The sequence below is a fragment of the Staurois parvus genome, unplaced genomic scaffold (genome assembly GCF_062004578.1).
Source record: "Staurois parvus isolate SC_StPar_1 unplaced genomic scaffold, SC_StPar_1.0 ptg000697l, whole genome shotgun sequence".
Lineage (NCBI taxonomy): Eukaryota > Metazoa > Chordata > Amphibia > Anura > Ranidae > Staurois > Staurois parvus.
The window spans coordinates 2,556,871-2,581,494 of record NW_028318493.1 but is presented as its reverse complement, the minus strand read 5'-3'; the positions used below and the strand labels follow the sequence as shown (position 1 = coordinate 2,581,494).

The 24,624-nt window shown below is 42.1% G+C and overlaps 1 protein-coding gene across 1 annotated transcript in view; it reads left to right on the top strand.

Moving 5' to 3' along the window:
- TDRD1 (tudor domain containing 1) overlaps positions 1–24,624 on the top strand; it is a 106,586-nt gene that overhangs the window by 33,929 nt on the left and 48,033 nt on the right. Inside the window, exons 7-12 of the mRNA XM_089653094.1 lie at positions 758–865; positions 7,230–7,415; positions 10,661–10,807; positions 16,599–16,770; positions 23,084–23,251; positions 24,192–24,371. Of these exons, the coding sequence (XP_089509220.1) occupies positions 758–865; positions 7,230–7,415; positions 10,661–10,807; positions 16,599–16,770; positions 23,084–23,251; positions 24,192–24,371 (961 nt within the window). The remainder of the gene's footprint in view (positions 1–757; positions 866–7,229; positions 7,416–10,660; positions 10,808–16,598; positions 16,771–23,083; positions 23,252–24,191; positions 24,372–24,624) is intronic.

Sequence of the window (24,624 nt, the reverse complement as noted above, 5' to 3'; positions counted from 1 at the left end):
CAGACACCATGGTAGCAATATATATCCAAATCCCGCCCGCACTTTACAATGCAGGAAATCTTAGACAATTAGCGCAACATCACACAGACTGCTGGACTGATTGTTACAAATATATAAACATTCCAAACATGTCATTTGTATCAATTCAATCAAATATGTTTCATTTAGAACAAAATCATTAAATTACACATCAGTTTTATTAAACAAACAAAAAATAGAAGAAATATATTCGATAAACAAAATATTAAATAATCTTTCCATTAAAGGGCCCAGCGTTTTTTGCTGGTTTTCATTAATCAGCAAAAAGCTCTGGTGAGTTTATTTCTTCTGGTGGTGGATTATGAGCACAATTATACAAAATATATATTTTTTGCACCAATTTTGAAGTGATTTTGAAAAAAAAAATTTGTGCACTAATTTTGAAGTGACTTTATTTATGTGGACTTTTTGATTATAGATGTATATTTAGTAATTCACAGCGCATTCCTATTTTTTTGTTTGTATTATTCACCTTGATTGAGGTTTTAGGTTTGTTGCGGTTTTTGTATTTATTTTAATTAATTTTTGGTACTTTTTTTTTTCTTTTTTGATTTATTTAAAAAGAATGCAGCTTTTACATCTAAGGACTAGTATCTTTCCAATATCAGATTGTCGCAGACAGTGGGTTCATCCAATATTATTTTGCTCCTTGTATTTTGTGACTTGTATCTCTGATCTTTTAGCGTGTGCTGCAGTTCATTGATTTATCTTCTTGCAGTCTCCTGGTTCTCCAGGTTCTACACCCACGAAAAAAGATGATGAAGAAAGGCGGGTCATGCTGTGTGACTTGAACTTGGAGACCCTCAGTAAAGGAACACAGATACAGGTGATTGCTTTATACCAGCCTTTATCAAGCAGTGTGCCCAGGCACCCTGGGGTGCTTTGAGGTTTCTTCAGGGGTGCCTTGGCAAAATGTCTAAAAGTTGCCAAAAACTTGTATACAAACCAGCGAGTGGAAGAAGCCTGACTTTTCATTTCACAAAGCCACAGGTCTTCATTGTACACCATTATGACCTTCTAGCCGCCGACGTCCTGACAACCAATGACATCATCAGTTGATAAGTAGGATGTTGGCTGCCTGCACAGCATTCTAGTTTGACCCTCCCCTGCCCCTCTCCATCAGTGCTGGGGTCACATTATCTTAGTGATGGAGAAAAACTTAGAGAAACACTGTAATACTAGTCAGGACCAGTGTGCAAAGTGTATTTGCTTTGGAAGAATAAATCACCTCTAGCGTTGGGTGTGGATGCTGCTGTGTTATGTAAAACTGTTTGAATAGTTTTTTACATTTTAGAATGGGGTACCTCGGGACTGTCCATTTTAGAGGGTGGCTTTAATTTTAAAGGTTACCTTGACTGAAAAAAGGTTGAGAAACAATGCTTTATACATTAATGTGCACATCTTAATATGTTTTTCAAGCAAAATATAAATTTCTTAAATTAATTGGGACCTTCTAAAGTGGCCTGTAGCTCACAGCTACAACCACAGGACTTTTGTATGGCTGTAGTCTAAAGATCTTGCTCGACTGAAACCTGGACGTAAAATGAATTCTAATATATTTGTACAGTACAGAACACAGGCTGGATGATTACAGACCCTCGGTTATAGTCTGCTACATTCAGGTAATTGGACAATGGCAAAAGCTTTGCTGGGCACATCCACTAGGCAAACCTCTATAACCCCACCACACTCCCTGAGTCTTCAGTTTTTTGCTAGTGTCCTTAGGTGTTGGACCTCTTCTCCCTCTTGAAGTATTCTATGTTTTTCTATGTTTAACTAGTTTTCTATGTTTTTTCCTTTTTATTTTGGATTTTTTTAATCAACTCTTCACTGCTTGGAAGCAGTGCATGTGGATCAGCGTCACCCCGGTAATACCTTGGGAATCATACCCGGGCCCCACGCTGTGGAAATGGTCTGTATTGTTGCTTCATGCACTGGATTCTGCTTGGGTGCTCACCTTGGCACTAAGTTCAGTAAGTGTAGTTAGCTGCAGGGTGCTATAGATGTCCACCGCTGTGGTCCATCCTTATGGTTCCCCAGACCTTGAAGACCCCTTTGGGGGTTTGCCCACTTTGATGTGGCAATGCCTGGACCCATTTGCAGCAATGCCTGGCCAGCAACATGGACAGGTAAAACAGTCATCCTATATTCAAGGATATATGCAGCTATACTGTAGTTTTACAGCAAGTATGAGAATCAGTCTCTCAGTTGCAGTACACTTATTTAAGTGTCCCCTTAAGAGTATTCTTTTCTACGTAAAACTTGAAAAGCTGAGAATGTGTTCAAGTTTATTCACTTAGCAGGTGTTTTAAACTTTCAGATTTGGCAGTAAACATTCTAGCATTCAGAGCTTAGTCTCAGGTGGATGACTGTGTTACATTACAGCACAGGTCGCACTATTAATCACTTCTGCCTAGAGCCTCTATAAGGTGCACAGGCACTTGTTCCTGCCCTTTTGCCATGAGAACTTCACTACAGGACAGTCGACACATGAGTTGCTGTGTATCCTTCCACGAACACACGTACTCCATTTCTGCACCCTACTTTGTGAGTACCCTATATTGGAATACCTTCACTGACTTGCCCCTGTAGTAAGAGACCTGCAAAGTCTAAAAAGACAGTCCCCATTCATGAACAAATGTAATAGGGAAATTTCTGTCGATTTGGAGGCTCCTGAAAGATTTTCACTCTTCTGAGAATCATTGCTGAGCTATATCCAATGGAAAAAATTCACAAAAATGTGGACTGTTTGGGTAGTAGACTCTGTTGTTCTAAATAAACATTTTATTGTCCCTATAGAAGATGTTCCATCATTTAAGGATTTTGCTTGCAGGAAATTTAAGACACACTCAGTGACTGTCTATTCTCTTACATGTCCATCCCTGCAACCAGCTACTGCTGCAATTTCTGTTTGTCAGACTGCAGCTAATTGGACTAGGGTAATGAACCATCAATAGAATCCTGTTTTCTGGTGGAACACTTATAAACATTGCCTCCTGCTCTATTTTATGTGTTTATTCCCTAGAACAATTTCCAGAATGACTCATTTCTGTCCACATGCACAGAATCTTATGGCTAAAAGCCTGAACAGCTGAAGCTGCCTGCCAAAGATGCCTTACTTGTATGCCTTTTGCAGAAGGCTGTCTCTTTGGTGATACACTTAATAAAAGAGGTCAGAGGAAAAAAGTCCCCTTTCCACAAGAAAGGCTTCAAAACCCGCCTCCTCAGGGGTTTCTACATCCTCAAAGCAAAGAGTGTCCCATCGCACTTCCCAAGCTTCATCTTCAAAGCCAAAATTCCTTTTGGCTTAAGACTTGGCACACAAACTCCACCAAATCTATCCCAAAGCCTTCTGCATAGTGAATGGGTACCTTCACTCTCAAGAGTGGGGGGACATCTGTTGTCGTTTGCATTCCTCTGGGTCACAGACGTCTCAGACCTGTGGATTCAATAGATGGTTTCAAAAGGGTTCAAAACAGAGCTTCAAATTCTACCCCCCCACTGTTTTGCCCAAAGACATTCAGATTTGCAGACCACCCATCTTTTGTCCTAGGAAGTGATCGTTCACATCCCTTTTGAAGAGATAAGGAAGTGGACGTTCATATCTTTGAAGAGGTAAATAGAGGAGGGAGAAATCAGTTTTTCTCTTTGCACCAAACTGGACCAGAAGAACTTGGTACACAGAGATACTCAAACTTCTGGGGGATGACCCTTGGCCTCTTCCAAACAGGACAGACCTGCTGTCTCAAGGCCCCCTGTGCCATCCTACTTCCCGGTTACTGGCTTTAATGGCATGGTTTTTGAAATCCAGGTCTTGAAGGGCAAGGGGTATCTCTGACACTTCCATTCACACCTTGACTATCAAGCTAGTGTCCAGTACTATATGAATAAGATAAATGGATTTTTAACTTGTCTGTATATTCAGTTTTTTGGAGTACAGTACAGGACACAGGCCGATATTCCCTCTATTCCTATGTTACTCTGCATTGGTTGCTAAAAAAAAAAACCTCAGGGCTTGGGTACGGTTGTAGGGGGATGCCCAAGCGGTCTGCCTTCAAAGCTGGTACTAGTCTATAACTCAGGGTCTCTGAATATCAAGCTTGTGTCCTGTACTGTACTCCAAGATATGGAGTTTACAAGTAAATCAAAATTCTTTTTGAAGTTCTGGTCAACATTAAATTCCTTGTAGCATTTCTCCTCCTTTAAATCTTTACGAAGATTCTCTAAATGAGAAATGAGGATCACATTTTTTCCCCTAAATTCCTGCTTCCCTATGTACCAATATGCCATTTATGTACATCTTGTATGTGTACTTTTGCAGAAAAGAAAAAGCTTTTTTATAGTATCCTTCACCAGCCCTTACTTCAGCATTCATATTGATGATAAACTTCTCCATTACTTCCTGGATGGACCTTAGGATGTGAATACTGCTAAGACACAAGATGGAGTTCACCAGCTGACCTCATTAGTGCACATTCTGCTCTTGCCCACCCCCCTTCCAAGAGGTGGTTTCCACCCACCTCTGTGAACACATACAATCAATGTCAAGGAACAACATTCTCACCGAGTACACAGCCTTGATTTACCATCATTTATGTAGTGCAAGAGCCTATCTGATTGGATACAGAGTGATTGGATAGATGGTGTGTCCTACTGTTTTTTAGTTTTGGTAAATACAGAGATTGTATAGTGTATGACCACCTTTATACACTTAAACTAGTTGCATTTTTGGTGCCATTAATTGTTAATAGGCACCCAAACACAGAAGCAAACACACATTTTGCCACGTGAAAATAGAGTGAAGACGCAGAAAAACAGCATAAGTGAAAACTGCAACACGAAAAAGTGTCCCGTGAGCTACTTTGCCATGTGTAGGGCTGTGCTATGCTTCTCGTGGAAAAAATTAGCCAAAAACATGCTCTCCCACTACACTAGGTGTGAATGGGGCCTAAAGGTGAAATTGCTTTCTTACAGGAACAGTGAGGCTCCATTCATGCCTGCTTGTTCTCGGATACATGGCAAGCTGCACAGAAACGCACTGCAAATGTCAATGCCATTCGAAGTGCGGGGTTACAGGCATGCGTTGCAGGCTGTGCGACAAACGCATCAAAAAGTGTTGTAAAAAAGCACCATGCTCCTCTTCAAAAAAGTTCTGGAGCTTCTTTGGGGCGATTGTCACGCATGTGAATGAGTTGCCCTATGCAGGACAAGAGAAAACACTCCAAACCGCCCAAAAAATGCATGTGGGAATGTGAGCTCTTGCTACGTGGAGATGTGAATGGGGAGTGCCTCTGTCTACTTTGTCCTCCTATGTACTTGTATAACCGCTTCCATACCGGGCACTTTTACCCCTTTCCTGCCCAGGCCATTTTTCAGGTTTCAGCGCTCTCACACTTTGAATGACAATTGTGCGGTCATACAACACTGTACCCAAACTAAAATTTTATCATTTTCTTCACACAACTAGAGCTTTCTTTTGGTGGTTTTTAATCAACGCTGGGGTTTTTATTTTTTGCTAAATTAACAAAAAAAGACCAAAAATTGTGAAAAAAAACCATGTTTTTCTTTGTTTCTGTTATAAAAGTTTGCAAATAAATAATTGTTCTTCATAAATTTAGACCGAGATGTATTCTGCTACATGTCTTTGGTGAAAATAACCCAAATTAGTATTTATTTTTTAGTTTGTAGGAAAGTTATAGAGTTCACAAAATACGGTATAGATCTGAATATTGATCAATCCTGAAGTACTGACAACCAGTCTAAATTCTTGAGGTCCAAGAATGTCAGAATAGTACAGATATCCCCCAAATGACCCCTTTTTGAAAAGCAGACAGTCCACCGTACTTCATAAGAGGCATGGCGAGGTTATTGAAGTTGTATTTTTTTTTTGTCATTTTTTGGAAAAATTAAAATATTTAAAAAATTATTTACACTATTTTTTTTTTACATACTGTCACCAGTGCAGTACAGCGTCGTCATATAACTGGCATGGCGGTGATCAGGGACACTGACTGGTGACAGTATGAAAAAAATATATATATATTTTTTTTTCATTACATTTTTTTTCTTTTTTTTTTTTAAAGATTTTTTTTGTTCAAATTTTACTATGACCAAAGTAGTACAATGTTACCATAGTAACACTGTACTACTTTGGGGAAGTGATCAGTATTTTCTTTTTTTATATACACAATTTGCCAAGAATTACTTTGCTATAAGTAAGCATTTATCTGAATGACATCAATTCATTCAGGGTTTTTTTTCTTGTGCTTAGCTGTGATTTGGCCACAGCTAATCACATGACACAGCTGGGCTGTGATTGACCCAGCTTCTGCATGTGATTGCTGTGACCATTCACAGCTAGACACACTAGTATACAATGGATGGCATGAATGAAGCCATCCATTTGTATACAACTGTCGTGACCTGCTGTGATTGGTCACATGGTATCGGCAACGGGGCCGCTGCTCGGCTCTGCAGGCGCGCAAACTGCGCATGCCCGAAAAGGATGCCATATGGCGTCCACCCGGAACGGTGAGGGTTTTTGCCGGCCGCCATTCGGCCATAGGCCGGGTGGGAACCGGATAAAGATGGTCTTACACTATGTGATCTGATTGTACAATCTGTACATTTTCCTTATTAAATTTACCAGAACTATGGAATATGAGGACACACCTGAATTCAGTTTGTGTCAAATCAGACAGGCTCTTGGATTACAGAGCTAAGGGGAGATCAAAAGGATATTGTACAATCAGAATGTATAGAAAGTGGGTGGGAAATAAAAGAATTGGTATAGTAATGAGGGAAGTGTGGTCCAGATAGGTGAACATGCCTTACTTCTTCTGCCGTATACTCCCTCTTTTGTGATGCTGCAAAGAAGTGCATGCTGGGACACGATCTACAGGAAGTGATGGAATCTAAAAACATTTTTCAAAATCCAAATAGACAGATGAAAGTTCAAAGCTTCTATAGATGAGGTGAGAAATTAGCAAATTGGGTTGTCTGGGCCAGATGTGACATCAGAAGATGCTTTTATTTTTCTCCATTAAGAAAAGTGAAATTCTACCTGAAAAGATGAACTTATCCATTAAAAACCTTGCAATATATCTAAGCAGATGTCTGAATAAAACTGGAGTTTCTCTTTAACTTGAAATTTGCTGACACCCCCCCCCCTTTTTTTTTTTATTTTTCAGGGTTCTGTTACAGAATTTTCAAGCCCAAGCAATTTCTTTGTCCAAAAGTACAATTCCGAATCACTAGAAATTCTCATAAAAATTTCAGTCTTGCTGAACAACTTCTATTCATTCTCGGAGAATGTGAGGAAGGACTATATACCAGTTATTCTGGAGGTTTGTGCAGCAAAGTATTCTCAGGATCAGGTAAACCACAACACTGACACTAATCCAGCATTCATTTCCATCTAGCAACATTTCTTCCTTTTGTGTGTGTGTTTTTTTTATTGCCAAACCTTTACATCCTTCAGAAATAGGTTTTTATTTTAATACAATGTAAATTCTGTCTGCAATTAGTTGGTTATCTTCAGAGCTTTTCATAAGTAATCACCCCCCTTGGACGTTTCTCCAGTTATTAATTCGGGGATACCCCAGTGATTACTTTTGCAAAATCCTGTACATCAGGGAAACCCCCTACTTCGAAGCCTCCATCACAGCGTCAGTATTTTTCTTAGCTCAAGTTTGCTTTAACCCTTTCACTGCCTTTGGCATAAGGCTTACCGTGAAACAGAGCCACTTGCAGTTGGACAGCTCAGTAAGCCTTACGATGGCTTCATTCTGTCCAGCATTAATCTAACCGTTGCTTCAGCAACCATGAACTAATGGCAGATGGGTCTTCTAGGGTCTTCTGTTTAATGAATAGCTGTGAACAGCAGCCATTCATTTAAAATGTGGCCGCTTGTCTCTTATATATACTGATCCTTTGGCTTTCGTGTATTAACATTGGAATACTCAGTATTGAGCACTCTGGTGTTCATTCATAGCAAAAGGGTTAGTAAACATGATTTACATACTTACTATCTCCTCTATTTGCAAAAGAACATAGAAGTTCTCCAGATTGAGATTCCATGTTCAGTAGTAACTACAGAGTGGCAGAGGAGAAGGACATTGAGGATCTTGTGTCTGAGATCTTTATCTAACGCAAAAATGAAGCCTCAACAGTGTACTTCTATACAGCTCACTGATGACAGTAATTTTTTTTTTTTTTTAAATATATTCTTTTTTGCACATCATTGGATACAGAGCAGCTTTAGTAATCCTTCCTATCTGCATTATGTGCCACCTACAGATGATTGGGCAGAAAGACAGGATCTCCTCTCCTAGGCATAACCTGTAGAAAGGCTTCAGGATGTTTGTTTTTTGCCTGTGTCTGAAGGTGATGGTCGCTGCTGTGCAGCTCTCTGCATAATGTACCAGATTCTGAAAAGTTCCAAGTGTCAGGAGACTGGTGTTATCAGGAAGCATTCCTGCAGTTATGCAGAGGAATGGTACCAAAACCCCACATCAGATGAAGAATGGACATGACATGGACATAGTAGTGTTGCCAGTCGGCACTGGACCCTGCATTACAGAACCCTGTGCATTGTTACACTGCCTCATGTTTACGGTAGGGTGCTGTACAGGGCCAAGTCAGTTGCAGTTGCAGCAAGGAGAAGATGGAAACGCTGAAGGCCCTCTGGGCACAGTCCCCCTTGTTCTCCTGAGACTGCCCATGCTTTGAGACTGCTGGCGGCTACCATTTTATTACTATCCTATTGGAAATCCTCTGTAGGAGGAATTTCACGGTTTGGGACTGTCCCAGAAGACCAGAGTTAACTTCTAGCTGATATGGTGTACACTAACTTGAAATTACAACTTGTGGAGTCCTCTTCTCTAAAGGTCAATGAATTCGGGTCCTGGCAGCTACCAAAAAAATCCAAAATCTTTTTCAGTGCACCATCACTTGCACAAAGTGTACAGCCATGGTTGAAAGTTTTCAGAATGACACAAATTTTCATAAAGCCCGTTGCTTCAGTGTTTTTAGATCTTTTTGTCAGATGTTACTATGGTATACAGAAATATAATTACAAGCATTTCGTAAGTGTCAAAGGCTTTTATTGACAATTACATTAAAGCAGAGTTCCACTCAAAAGCAGAAGCTCCTCTTATTTGTCTTCCCCCCCCCCCCCCCCTCCACTGCCATATTTGACACCTTTTGTGGGGGAGCGGATACCTGTTTTTGACAGGTACCCGATCCCACTTCCTGCCAGTTTGCCACGGAGAAGTGAGCTGGATTTTCGGCCCCTTCCTTTGTCCCGCAGTCTCCTGGGAACTTTCACAGGTCCCAGAAGACTGCCAGACCAATTAGGAGGTGCAGCGCGACTCGCGCATGCACAGTGGGCACCAGGCTGTGAAGCCGCAAGCTGTAACAGCCTGGTGCCCACAGTTGAGATGCCAGCACTGTGAAGGAGAGAAGGGACGGCGTGGATGATAACATTGCTGGATTCCAGGACAGGTGTGTGTGTGTTTTATTAAAAGTCAGTAGCTACAGTTTTTGTAGCTGCCGACTTTGAGCGTGGGTTCACACTGATGCGGTGAGAAATTTGCAGCGGTTTCTGCGCGATTTCCGCACTGCATCATAATCACATCCCGTTCACACGAACCATCGCGGGCATGTATTTTAAGTTAACGACACCCCGAAATCAGTTCGCAGAATGCGGTGCGATGTGCAGAATCGGATCGTATGGGTGTGAACACCCATGCGATCCGATTCTAGTGCGGACCTAAAAAAGGTTCCTGCACCTTTTTGGTGCAAATGTGTGATTTGAGACATACAAAATGTATGGCTCAAATCGCACCACACAGAATTTGCATGCGATTTGCACAGGAATGTGGTGTGGTTCCTGTGCAAATCATATGCGGTATGTTGCACCACACAAGTGTGAACTCAGGCTTAATAAACACAAACACGGCTGGAACTCAGCTTTAAGTTTATGTAAAGAATCAATATTTGCAATGTTGACCCTTCTTTCTCAAGACCTCTGCAATTCGCCCTGGCATGCTGTCAATCAACTTCTGGGCCGTATCCTGACTGATGGCAGCCCATTCTTACAAAATCATTGCTTGGAGTTTGTCAGATTTTGTGGGTTCTTTTTTTTTTTTTTTTTTCTTTCACCTGCCTCTTGAGGATTGACCACACGTTCCAATGGAATTAAGTTCTGGGGAATTCCTGGCTATGGACCCAAAATTTTGATGTTTTGTTCCCCAAGCCACTTCGCTATCACTTTTGCCTTATGGCGGGGTGCTCCATCATGCTGGAAAAGGCATTGTTCTCCACCAAACTGCCATGGCGACAAGAAATTGGGGTAGTTATTGGTACAGGGACAAATCAAGCTAAGGAGGACAGAGCTATATGATTCTGGATGTCCTTCAACCAGGAAATTTGTCTGGCACTATCTGACTTGATGCAGCCTCTTTTGTGAGACGTTCAATATTGGTACTGTAGAGAAGCCAGTACAACTGTGTACAAAACCGAATGAAAGTCTGGAGTTCAGCTTTAACTTAATCTGGGGTAATGTTTGCAGTAGATATTCCCTAAAAGTAATATTTTTTCATGCCCTGTTTTGTTTTAGCAATGGTATCGTGTTTTGGTATGCAATGTGGAGATAACTATGAAGACAGCACTGGTCCTTTACATTGACTACGGAACCCAGGAGACTTTGTCGTTGTCTGAATTGCAGCCAATGCATAAAGAAATAAACTTGTTCACCCCTCCTTGTGTAAGTTGTGTATTACCTGCTTTTGTTTGGATGTTTGGCCCGATTCACACCAATGCGAATTGTAAGGCGACTTGCGAGTTTTGAAGTCGAATGACAAGTCGCATCCCATATCTTTCAGTGGGCCCATTCTACAAAAAAAAAAGGTTCCTGCACTGTTTTTGGGCGACTTTATTACGATTTGCGTTGATATCTATTATTGAAGTCGCACTGAGTGGCAGCAAGTCGCAATGAAGTCACACAGCATAGTTGGACCTCGGAGTGGAATGAATTTAGGGTCGCATTGATGTGAACCAGGGCTTAATGAACTTTATTAACCACTAGCTTACAGGGCACTTAAACCCCTTTCCTGCCCAGGCCAATTTCCAGCTCTCAGCGCTGTAACACTTTGAATGACAATTGCGCGGTCATGCAACACTGTACCCATATGACATTTTTATCATTTTTTTGTGACAGATAGAGCTTTATTTTGGTGGTATTTAATCACCTCTGGGGTTTTTTATTTTTTCTTAAACCAAAAACCACTGAAAATTTTGAAAAAAAACCAAAACATTTTTTCTTAGTTTTTGTTATAAAATTTTGTAAATAAGTGATTTTTCTCCTTCACTGATGTGCGCTAATGAGGCTGTAGTGATGGGCACTGATAGGCTGCACTGATGGGCACTGATAGGTGGCACTGATGGACATTGACAGGCATCACTGATTGGCACTGAAAGGCATCACTGATATATGGCACTGATAGGTGGCACTGTTAGATGGCACTGACTGGCACTGTTAGGTGGCATTGTTAGGCGGCACTGACTGTCACTGATAAGCGGCACTGACTGTCACTGATAAGCGGCACTGACTGTCACTGATAAGCGGCACTGACTGGCATTGATAGGCGGCGCTGATTGGCAGCACTGATAGGTGGCACTGATGGTCAGTGTACATGTCCCCTCCTCAGAATGCTGATTACCAGCTCTCCTCTCGAGCTGTCAGCGTGACAGCTCAAGAGGAGAGAAATGCCGATAACCCGGCATTTACCTGTTTACATGTGATCAGCTGTGTTTGGACACAGCTGATCACATGACCGAGCCGACATCTTTGGCTCTTTGCATGCGCGGCGAGAATGGGAGGACGTCATATGACATCATATAGTAAGGAAATCAGAAGATGGCTACAGCACGATTGCCCAGTTCTGGGAGGGTGCCCATTGACATCCTCCCAGAACATCACCCCTGGGGCATACATCGGGCTCGCTCTGTGATTGCTGTGTCCTTTGGCGATCATATCTCTCTTATGTATTATACATGGAGATCATATCCCCCCTTAATCTCCTCTTTTCAAGAGAGAGTACATTCAGTTCCTCTAATCTTTTCTCACAGCTGAGCTCCTCCATGCCTCATATCAGTTTAATTGCCCTTCTCTGTACTTTCTCCAGTTCTCCAATGTTCTTTTTGTGAATTGGTGCCCAAAACTGAATTGCTTATTCCAGATGAGGTCTTACTAATGATTTGTACCGGGGTAATAGGATATCTCTCTCTCTGCAGTCTATACCTCTTTTAATACAAGAGATGATTTTGCTCGCTTTAGAAACCGCAGCTTGGCATTGCATGCCATTCTTAAGCTTGTGATCTACCAGAACCCCCAGATCCTTCTCCACCATTGATTCCCCCAGTTGTACCCCCCTAGTAAGTATGATGCATGCATATTCCTAGCCCCCAAGTGCAGAACCTTACATTTATCAACATTAAACCTCATTTGCCACATAGTTGCCCAATTAAACAGAGCATTGAGGTCGGCTTGTAAGTTGGAGACATCCTGTAAGGACGTTATTCCACGGCACAGCTTGGTGTCATCTGCAAAGACCGAAATGGGATTTATAATCCCAGACCCTATATCGTTTATACAGGTGAAACTCGAAAAATTAGAATATCGTGCAAAAGTTCATTTATTTCAGTAATGCAACTTAAAAGGTGAAACTAATATATGAGATGGACTCATTACATGCAAAGCAAGATAGTTCAAGCCGTGATTTGTCATACTTGTGATGATTATGGCTTACAGCTCATGAAAACCCCAAATCCACAATCTCAGAAAATTAGAATATTACATGCAATCAATAAACAAGGATTGTACATAGAACAGTATCGGACCTCTGAAAAGTATAAGCATACATATGTACTCAGTACTTGGTTTGGGCCTCTTTTGCAGCAATTGGTGTCTCAATGCGGCGTGGCATGGAAGCTATCAGCCTGTGGTACTGCTGAGGTGTTATGGAAGACCAGGATGCTTCAATAGCGGCCTTCAGCTCTTCTGCATTGTTCGGTCTCATGTCTCTCATCTTTCTCTTGGCAATGCCCCATAGATTTCCTATGGGGTTCAGGTCAGGCGAGTTTGCTAGCCAATCAAGCACAGTAGTCCCACGGTCACTGAACCAGGTTTTGGTGCTTTTGGCAGTGTGGGCAGGTGCCAAGTCCTGCTGGAAAATGAAGTCAGCATCCCCATAAAGCTCGTCTGCGGAAGGAAGCATGAAGTGCTCCAAAATCTCCTGGTAGGCGGCTGCGTTGACCCTGGACTTAATGAAGCACAGTGGACCAACACCAGCAGATGACATGGTTCCCCAAATCAACACAGACTGTGGAAACTTCACACTGGACTTCAAGCATCTTGCAGGTGTGCCTCTCCATTCTTCCTCCATACTCGGGGTCCTTGTGCCTCTCCATTCTTCCTCCATACTCGGGGTCCTTGGTTTCCAAATGAGATGCAAAAGTTGCTCTCATCAGAAAAGAGGACTTTGGACCACTGAGCAACAGACCAGGTCTGTTTTTCTTTAGCCCAGGTAAGACGCTTCTGACGTTGTTTGTTGTTCAGGAGCAGCTTGACAAGAGGAATACGACATTTGAAGCCCATGTCCAGGATCCGTCTGTGTGTGGTGGCTCTTGATGCACTGACTCCAGCCTCAGTCCACTCCTTGTGAAAGTTCCCAACACTTTTGAATGGCCTTTTCCTGACAATCCTCTCCAGGCTGCGGTCATCCCTGCTGCTTGTGCACCTTTTTCTTCCACACTTTTCCCTTCCACATAACTTTCTATTAATGTGCTTTGATACAGCACTTTGGGAACATCCAACTTCTTTTGCAATTACCTTTTGAGGCTTTCCCTCCTTATGGAGGGTGTCAATGATGGTTTTTTGCACAACTGTCAGGTCAGCAGTGTTTCCCATGATTGTGATTCCTACTGAACCAGACTGAGAGACCATTTAAAGGCTCAGGAACCATTTGCAGGTGTTATGGCTTAATTAGCTGATTAGAGTGGGACACTTTGAGCCGAGAATATTGCACCTTTTCACAATATTCTCATTTTCTGAGATTGTGGATTTGGGGTTTCACATCATCACAATCATCACAATTATGACAAATCACGGCTTGAACTATCTTGCTTTGCATGTAATGAGTCTGTCTCATATATTAGTTTCATCTTTTAAGTTGCATTACTGAAATAAATAAACTTTTGCATGATATTCAAATTTTTCGAATTTCATCTGTAAATATATTAAAAAGTAAGGGACCCAACACTGAACCTTGGGGTACACCACTAACAAATCTAGACCATTCAGAGAATGAATCATTAACCACTACTCTCTGAATACGATTTTTTAGCCAGTTTTCTAACCATTTACATACTGATTTTTCCAAGCCTGTAGACTTTACCTTACACATTAGCCATGTGTGGGGAACTGTGTCATTTGCAAAATCCAAGTATACCACATCCACCACCACCCTTCTGTCCAGGTATACCATGTCCACAGCCACCCCTCTGTCCAAGTATACCACGTCCACCACCACCCCTCTGTTCAAGTATACCACGTCCACCACCACCCCTCTGTCGAAGTATACCACGTCCACAGCCAACCCTCTGTCCAAGTATACCACGTCCACCGCCACCCCTCTGTCTTAGTATACCACGTCCACCGCCACCCCTCTGTCTTAGTATACCACGTCCACTGCCACCCCTCTGTCTTAGTATACCACGTCCTCCGCCACCCCTCTGTCTTAGTATACCACGTCCACCGCCACCCCTCTGTCTTAGTATACCACGTCCACCGCCACCCCTCTGTCTTAGTATACCACGTCCACCGCCACCCCTCTGTCTTAGTATACCACGTCCACCGCCACCCCTCTGTCTTAGTATACCACGTCCACCGCCACCCCTCTGTCTTAGTATACCACGTCCACCGCCACCCCTCTGTCTTAGTATACCACGTCCACAGCCACCCCTCTGTCCAAGGATACCACGTCCACAGCCACCCCTCTGTCCAAGTATACCACGTCCACAGTCACCCCTCTGTCCAAGTATACCACGTCCACAGCCACCCCTCTGTCCAAGTATACCACGTCCACAGCCACCCCTCTGTCCAAGGCTTTGCTCACCTCCTCATAAAAATACATCAGATTTGTTTGACAACTTCTATCTTTCATGAATCCATGCTGTCTGTTGCTTAAAAAATTTTTTTTTCCAGCAATAACTCATCTATGTGGTCTTTTATTAACCTCTCCAATATCTTATCAACTATAGAAATTAAGCTAACAGGTCTATAATTACTTGGTAAATATTTTGACCCCTTTTTAAATATAGGCATCACATTGGCCTTACGCCAATCCAGTGGTACTATGCCAGTCATTAAAGATGATGGTCACATGCACTCTCCCAAGACAAAAAAAACTCTAGCAATACAAACCAAACTGAGCATGTGCACAGTGTCTCCACACACGTCTTATCAGGAGATGAGAGAATGGCACTGGAAGAGGGGGAGGTTCAGAGAAGAAAGGATGAAAAAGGATTTATCCAATGCAGAGGATTAACCCCTTAGGTTCCACAGTGAGTATAACAAGCATGCTTTACTGCATATACAGACTGATATTACTGTTGTGGGTTTAGTAACACTTTATTATTATTATACAGGATCCCTCCTAGATTGTAAGCTCGAAAGAGCAGGGCCCTCGAACCCCTCGTGTATTGTATTGTTACTGTCTTGTCTCATGTTCTGTTCCCCCTGCTACTGTACAGCGCTGAGAATACCCTTTGGCGCTATATAAATACTGTATAATAATAATAATATAGCGCCAACAGTTTGCTCAGCGCTTTACAATATAACGGGAGACAATACAGCTTCAATACAGTTCAATACAAGAAGGATAGGAGGGCCTGATCCTTGGAGCTTACAATCTAGGACTTTAATTTATATCCTTTGAAAGTTTGAAGGTTGCTTCTTGCATTTTGGCCCCTCTGAGGCTGGGAAGTGAAACATTTCTCACACATGTGATATCCCCAAATCCCCCTGTAGGCAGTCATAACATCATGGTTCATACATTTCAGATATATAATACCATCGTTTAGAATTCATAACTTTACCACAGACTAAATAATATACGCCAATCTTTTTTGTAACAAATTAAATGTAGCAGAATACATTTTAGTCTAAATTTATTGACCAAATATTTAATATGTTTTATAAGTGAAAGTTAGGGAAGCCATATTTTTTTTTCTTTTGGTCTTTTTCCTTTCATATAGCTAAAAAATAATTTCTCCAGTGGTCAATAAATACCACCAAAAGAAAGCGCTCTCTGTCTCAGAAATGTTTGTAAATATGTAATCGCTCATTCATTATATTGTGTATAAAGTTTATTTAAACCAAAAGTTTGCATTGATAAAATGTTTGACCAATGTATAATGAATATATGTTATCGAGGGCAGGAAGAGTGGTTATATTTCTGCTTTACACAGTGCTCAGTGCCTTGATTCTTCTGCAGGCCATAAACTTCCGTGTTGCCCACGCTACTGTGCCACCATGCGGTTGGTCTCCTGAATGTCTTGTAGAAGTGAAGAGACTACTTACGGGAAAGCAGATTTTATTCCGCATTGTCCATGTGATTCAGGAGGAACTGCCACGATATTCAGTTGAAGTTTCGCTACCAAAATCAGGTGTGAGCTTCTCCTTGTCTTTTACAGCGCTGCAAATAACTGTGGGTGAATGCATAGAGCTTGTACTTGTGTTAAAAGCCTAAAGTAGAACTAAAGGCAGAACTTAATTTTTCATTTTAGTTATTGGAATTTTGGAGGGCTATAACCCCTGTCAAGTTTTTTATTTTTTGCCATCTGTACCCTACTGGGGACATTTCCCTTCACTCCCTGGCCCGTAGCCACCACAGGAAGTGAAAATAAACCCCTCTGACGTTCTGTGATACCTGGTTGTCACAAGGTAATGAAAGGAAGAACTTCCTGCGCTAGGAATGGGGCCCTATTATACAAGCTGCTGACACAAACCTCTTACCAAAAATGAGTGAATACACATAAATATAAAGTGCAGCGCTATACTTTATATTTATATGGTTGTCACAAGGGTCCCCAGGACTAGATTTCCCCATTATTATTATTCTGGGTACAATGCTGAATTCTGGGATTTTTCTTCCTAATGATCATAGTAAACATGACACATAGAGAGGGTGAATCTCCCTAATGGGAACGAACATCAATAAAAAACTGACAGGTTTTCTAATTCCTCTCCATTCTGTCTAAAATTAAAAAAAGGTTTTTATTTAGTTGTAGTTCTCTGTACAACTTTTTTAAAGTCTGTTCCTACCTTTTAAAGGTTAAATTCACATTTCGTAACATGTTATATATTTTACACCTATATTCAGGGTGTAACATGTTACAATCCCCCCGCTCCCCACTTTGACATCTAGCGGGGGATCTTCTCCCCCCTCGTTAGCTGTCAAATTTAAAAGAAAACATGGCTGTGCAGGGCTCCGCCTGCGTCACTCATTCATATTCTTCTGTGAATGAGAGACTACAAGTCCGGACAGCCTTAGCTGTTGTTGGCTTGTAGTCCTCAATAAACTACCATGGAGCTGTAAAGTGCCGTGGTACTTCATTCATTCTTCCTGTCAGTATATCTGCATGCTCGCACAGTCACGTACAGGCAAGCAGATATACAGACAGATCTGCAGGAGACCTGCACAGCATCGGCAATCTGCTGATCGCTGGTATAATGCGTTACAGACTCTTGCGAGAAAAGTAATAAATACACATTTTTTTACTTGCAAAAAATATGTGCATTTATTATGTTTTTACTAAAAGGTGAACTTATTCTTTAACAAATATGGTCTTCCTTTTGCAATCAAAGGATCAACTAATCTCTAATAGAATGCAGTATTTCCAGGGTTCAGTGTAGCTTACATTCTGTATGTAAGTTGCTGTGCCCACTCCATCCCTTGTCCACCGATCATGTAACTTCCACCGATCATGCCTAAGTAACCTAACTGATAGGCCAGAAGACTGCTTCCTAGTCTGTCCTGCCCACCATGCATCATGCTCTGACAGACAGGCCAAGAAACACCACTGCACACCATGAGTAACAATAGTGTAGTTTTATCTCATTCGTACAGAACACAGGAATTGAATCTTAGACCATACAGTACCTCACGGAAGTGAGTACACTCCTCACATTTTTGTAAATATTTGATTCTATCTTTTCATGTGACAACACTGAAGAAATGACACTGCTATAATGTAAAGTAGTGAGTGTACAGCTTGTATAACATGTAAATTTGCTGTTCCCTCAAAATAACTCAACACACAGGCATTCATGTCTAAACCGCTGGCAACAAAAGTGAGTACACCCCTAAGTGAAAATGTCCAAATTGGGCCCAATTAGCCATTTTCCCTCCCTGATGTCATGTGACTCGTTAGTGATACAAGGTCTCAGGTGTGAATGGGGAGCAGGTGTGTTAAATTTGGTGTTATCGCTCTCATACTCTTATACTGGTCACTTGAAGTTCAACATGGCACCTCATGGCAAAGAACTCTGAGGATCTGAAAAAAAAATTGTTGCTCTACATAAAGATGGCCTAGGCCAGGGCTTGAAAAAGCCGCTTGCGAGGAGAAATTCCTCTGTGGCGAGCAGCGAGCACAGATGAAGCATGGAGCGACTGCACCTGCGCTCCAAGCCTCTGTGAAGCCGAGTTCCGGTTTACAACTTCCGGTTTCTGGCTTCTGCGGCACCACCGCTGAGGAGACACCCTTTCCACCGCCACGGGGGACTCAGAGGGACTAGGAGTAAGTACTGTATACAACATGTCATATCACTATAATGGAGTACAGGGGAGCTGGGATATACATTACTGTGTACAGTTTTATATTTTGGACTCTTTATTCTAAAGAAAAATGTAATTTCATAAGCTTTAAGGGGGCGTGGTTGGGGGCAGGGTTTGGGGCGGGCAGGGGTGGGGTTGGGGCGGACCTGGGCAAGGTTGGGTGGGGCGACTGGTGGAGAGTAAGTTTTGTGATCGGCTAGTAGGTCTGGACTCGAAATTTTAACCCCTGGCCTAGGCTATAGGAAGATTGCCAAGATCCTGAAACTGACCTGCAGCACAGTGGCCAAGACCATACAGCGGTTTAACAGGACAGGCTCCACTCAGAACAGGCCTCGCCATGGTCGACCAAAGCAGTTGAGTGCACTTGCTCAGTGTCATATCCAAAGGTTGTCTTTGGCACATTCCAACTTCTAGGTTGGACACCCTTCTCTCCTTGGGGCATGCAGATTGCATCCCCTATACTCTGCAAACTATATTGTGAACTTAGTGTTACAATAGGAAACCCCATCCCAGAACTTGTTCCTGTTCCTCATCCTGCAACTTTCTGCTGGGAATCACCAGGCACCTAGACCTTGGTACCATGCAGGACTTTGTTTAGCCTTGTATATCCTCTTCCTAACACTTTGGCTCTTGCACTCACTGTGCAATCTCTTTTGCAAGAAATTGCTCCTCTGTCACTCACTGCAGTCCTTCCGTGTCCTTTTGGGGCCTTCATCATGTACTATTACCCATGCAGAGCCCTCTCCTTGTGTTCAAGGGGGTTACTCCCTTAAAAGGGTAAAAACAGAGCCTTATGCTCTCTATTGTTCCTGGCAGCCATAGTTCTGGCTTGGTTTCCCTATTTTTGTCTTGAGGGATCCTTCTTAAGCTACATGGGTACTAAGTATTCTGGAAGCCAGTTCTTTTTGTTTCCGTTGTACTCTTCTTATTGCCCTATGTGGGATGTCGTTCTCCCACCCTGTGTCCTGCCTTGAAGACATGTCACACAATTCATCTTATGAGTGAGGTCAGGACTGTCATCTATTGCCACTGCCACATCTTCTTTTGGGAACTGACCCCTTTTCCTTACAGGGAGGTCCTTTTATGGAATTTCTCCCTCCTCTTCCTCCCAGCTGAGTGGTTATTTTTTCTTTTTTCTAGGGCTTCTGCCCTCAGGGAATGAGTTTCTTCTCTACATGAGGTAATTTTCCCAGAGATGTTGGACTTTTTACAGCATCTAGCATCTGTTTTTCTCACATGTTGCAGGGTCACTTCCTTCACATTTTTCAAAAAGTTTTTTGTCCTGTGGGTGTTTGAGCCTCTGCCGATACATGCTTCGGTTTTCAAGGTGCTTTTGCTTTCAGCTCTTTGAGTCCGTTGACCCATTTTCGGTGGGCCCATTGCTGCTGTTTTGGTTATTTTGTTGCCCACCCTTAAATTTATTGTTTGAGGAGACCCCATAGTCTTTAAATTCTTGTGTCCTGTAATGTTTGATCGAACTCAGAGAAATTTTGACGTACTTGAAAACTCCATATCTCGGAGTACAGGAAAAGACACAGAAAACTAGAGGGGCAGTCCCAGAAAAGCATTTAAAGTGGAATTCCACCCAAAAGTGGAAGCACCGCTTATCTGTCTCCTCCCCCTCTCCACTGCAACAGGTGTGATCCTAGTTTTGACTAGGTATGGTGCAAATTATCACATTTTCATACTACAGCTTTAAAACCACACAATATCCTACAGGTTCATTAAAAAAATTCAAAAAACCATTCCTATTTGTAATACAGTGATACATCGATTCACAAACGCTTCTGTTCGCAAACGCTTCTGTTCGCAAACGCTTCTGTTCGCAAACGCTTCTGTTCGCAAACGCTTCTGTTCGCAAACGCTTCTGTTCGCAAACGCTTCTGTTCACAAACGCTTCTGTTCGCGAACAGAAAAGTTCGTAAAAATTAGCTTCGGTTCGTGAACTCCACTTCGGTTGAGGAACACAAGCTATGGCCATCTTCCCTGCTGTGACACGTGGTCATTACTTGCTGTAGGCAAGAACGCGGTCACAGACACACGGAAAGTGTACTGTGAAGACACTTACAGTACTGAGAAGCTTTTTGGTGTGATTTTTAGCACACACTGTACAGTACTGTACTGTACATCCCTGTGCACACTTGCTGTAAAGCTCTTTTGTGTGCTTTTTAGCACATACTGTACTGGACATCCAGTATGGCACCAAAGAAAATTCAGAGCAAGCATGGTGGTAAGAAGAAAGTGCGGAGTGGTAATGAAGGTGACCAGAATGTGCAGAGCGGTAATGAAGGTGACAAGAATGTGCAGAGCAAGCATGTTGTTGAAAAGAGAGTGCAAAGATAATGAAGGTGACCAGAACTTGCAGAGCAGTAATGAAGGTCAAAAGAACATGCAGAGCGGTAATGAAGGTGACCAAAATGTGCAAAGCAAGCATGGTGGTAAAAAAGTGCAGAGCGGTAATAAAGGTGAGAAGAATGTGCAGAGCAAGCATGGTGGTAAAAAGAAAATAACATAGAGCTTCATTGTGCCACATCCTAAAAAATGTGAAGAAAATATTCCAGGACAAAAACTGTACGGCCAAGCTAATGGATTTTTTTAGGCACAGTAAGAGACCACACTATCATGTAAAATGATCACAATTTATTCACATGAAATAGTCACAGGAAATATGTGTGAAACAAACAATACATACATAACCCCCAAACACATCAAGGTGTTTTAAAAAATTAGTACATCGCCTGTCCCTTGACATATGACACATCACCTATAGCATAATTGTTGATACCAAGAATAAAGTTGTAAATTAGAAAAACGGTCAACGCGTTTCGCCTTTACATCTGGCTTCTTCAGGACCGCGATAAGGTAAAGCAGTACTGCTGCATATGAAATATAAAAGAAACAATGTATATACACACAATCAATTATGTACAATAAAATAAAAAGGACATATAATGAACAAAAGACAGACAATCAATGGGTGTACATAGGAGTGCATGAACAGGAGCCAGGCACTGTGTAGTTTTGTGATAAAAGTAATACAGCTTATATGGAGATGTGCCTTTAATAATTCATATGGTAAAAATAGATAACCAGCCTGTGGCTTTAAGAAGCCAGGTTCCAAGATGGATGGCCTGTCCCTCAGAGGGAAGCAGTGGAGAGAAGAATGCCTGTCAGTGCAGCCAATGGTATATAGTCTAGGGGGCGGACATAGGAGACCCGAGTGAATATATAAGATAGTACATAACCGGATTCTATGAAAAAAGATACATAATGCCACCAGCAAAAAAATTTATAAACCTAAATATACTGATTAACGACAAATGCTTAAACCAAATAACTGGGCTCATACTCACAATAGTCATAAGTTGTGCCCACACATGGCAAGAACAATAAAGATTCAATTTGTGAAGGCTGAAGGCAATTTGAGAGAAGGAGCACAAAAGACGTTGACAAGCCTAAAGAAACAAACATATGTGAAATGGGCTGTACCCAAATAGGAGTCATAAATTATATATCAAAAAAGACCTCAAACTAACTAGTGTGGCTGACACTGGAAAATAAGTCTAATGGAAGAGCAATAAAAGCTTCAGTGTATAGACTTTTGGATGACAGAGCCAAGGTCATAAACAAACAGGAGCCCAGCGTCTACAGTAGTATATATAAAAGGTATCCCCCTATATAGCTATAAAAGGAGGTAAGACACTCAGGAAATGTACAATTAACCCATAAATTTAATAACCCACTATATGTGTCTTAGATTGTAAGCTCCAAGGATCAGGGCCTTCCTAACCCTCTTCTATTGAACTGTATTGTTTCCTTATTGTCTCCCTTTATATTGTAAAGCGCAGAGCAAGCTGTTGGCGCTATATAAATCCTGTATAATAATAGTTTGTTTCACACTTTTCCTTTGACTATTTCATGTGATAATGTTATATGATAATGTGGTCTCTTACTGTGCCTCAAAAATCCATTAGCTTGGCCGTACAGTTTTTGTCTGGAAATATGTTCTGCACATGGTGGTAAAAAGAAAGTTCAGAGCAAAAATGGTAGGAATAAGGTTGTCAAGAAAATAACCATTAATTAGCAGAAGGAAATTGTAGAAAATCATGACCATGGTATTCGTGTGACTGGTCTGGCCTCAGGGTACAAGATGGCAAAGTCGACAATCTTGACTATTTTGAAGAAGAAAGATGCCATCAGAGGAGCTGATGTGGCAAAAGGCGTAATGATGTTAACCAAGCAGAGGATGCAAGTGCTGGAAGAGGTGGAAAAACTTTTGTTAGTGTGGCTGAATGAGAAACAGCTGACAGGTGATACCGTTAGTGAAGCTATGATCTGTGAAAAAGCCAGGAAACTGCACAGTGATTTACTGCGCAAAAAAAACAATTTGAAACGGTTTGAAAAATTACACAAGAGAAGTGGCATCCACAGAGTGACAAGACACGTTGAGGCTTCCAGTTCTGACCAGGCCGCTACAGAAGCCAACAAGAAAGAATCATGAAGGCAGAAGGATACGTCGCTCAACAAGTGTTAAAATGTGATGAAACCGGGCTCTTCTGGAAAAAGATGCCAACAGAACCTATATCACACAGGAGGTAAAGGCACTGCCGGGGCACAAGCCCATGAAGGACAGATTGACCCTTTTGCTGTGTGTGAACGCAAGCGCCGATCTGAAGATTAAGCCATTACTGTTGTATTATTCCCAGACCCCTCGTGCATTCAGGGAACAGAATGTGAACATGGCCAGACTGCCTGTCATGTGGAGGGCCAATGTGAACGCTTGGGTCACAAGGCAATTGTTCATGGAATGGCTGCACGTGGTGTTTGCATCCACTGTAAGAAAATATCTTTTTGACAACCAACTGCCTGAAAGGTGCCTTCTTCTGATAGACCATGCCCCGGCACACCCTCCATCCTTGGTGGATGATATGGACTCTGAGTATGACTTCATAAAGGTCAAGTTCCTCCCCCCCACACACACACAACACCTCTCCTGCAGCCCATGGACTAGCAAGTGATCTTCAACTTCAAGAAGCTGTACTCAAAGGCGCTCTTCACTAGGTGTTTTAATGTCAGGGAAAAGACGTCCTTGAGTCTGAAAGAATTCTGAAAGAAACATTTCAATGTTCTCCACTGCATCAACCTTATTGACAAAGCCTGGGAAGATGTCACTTACCAGACCTTAAACTCAGCCTGGAGGAAACTGGCCAGAATGTGTCACTGAACGTGACTTTGAAGGGTCTGGTGCAGAGGTAGTGGAGGATATTGTGTCCATGGGCAAGAGTATGTGTCTGGACGTCGATGGTACAGACATAGAGGAGCTTGTTGAGGAACATGAGCTGACCACAGAAGAACGTTCTGAACTCCACAGTGAGCAGCAGAAGGCACTTATTGAGGAGCATTCCACTGAGGAAGAGGAAGACGGGGGAGGTTAGCAGTGATGCCATAAAATCCATTATGGAAAAATGGAATGAGTGCCATGATTTTTTTGAGAAGCACTACCCCAACATAACTGTAACAAGTGTTGAATCTGATGAACGACAATGTGGTGTTTCATTTCCGGAGGGTTATGCAGTGCAGGAAAAGACAAGTGACTTTAGACAGATTTTTCACCAAAACCGAGCGTGCAGCTAAGAGCCAGAAGAGAGGAAACCTTTGAAGGAGATCTCCCCAATCTCCTTAT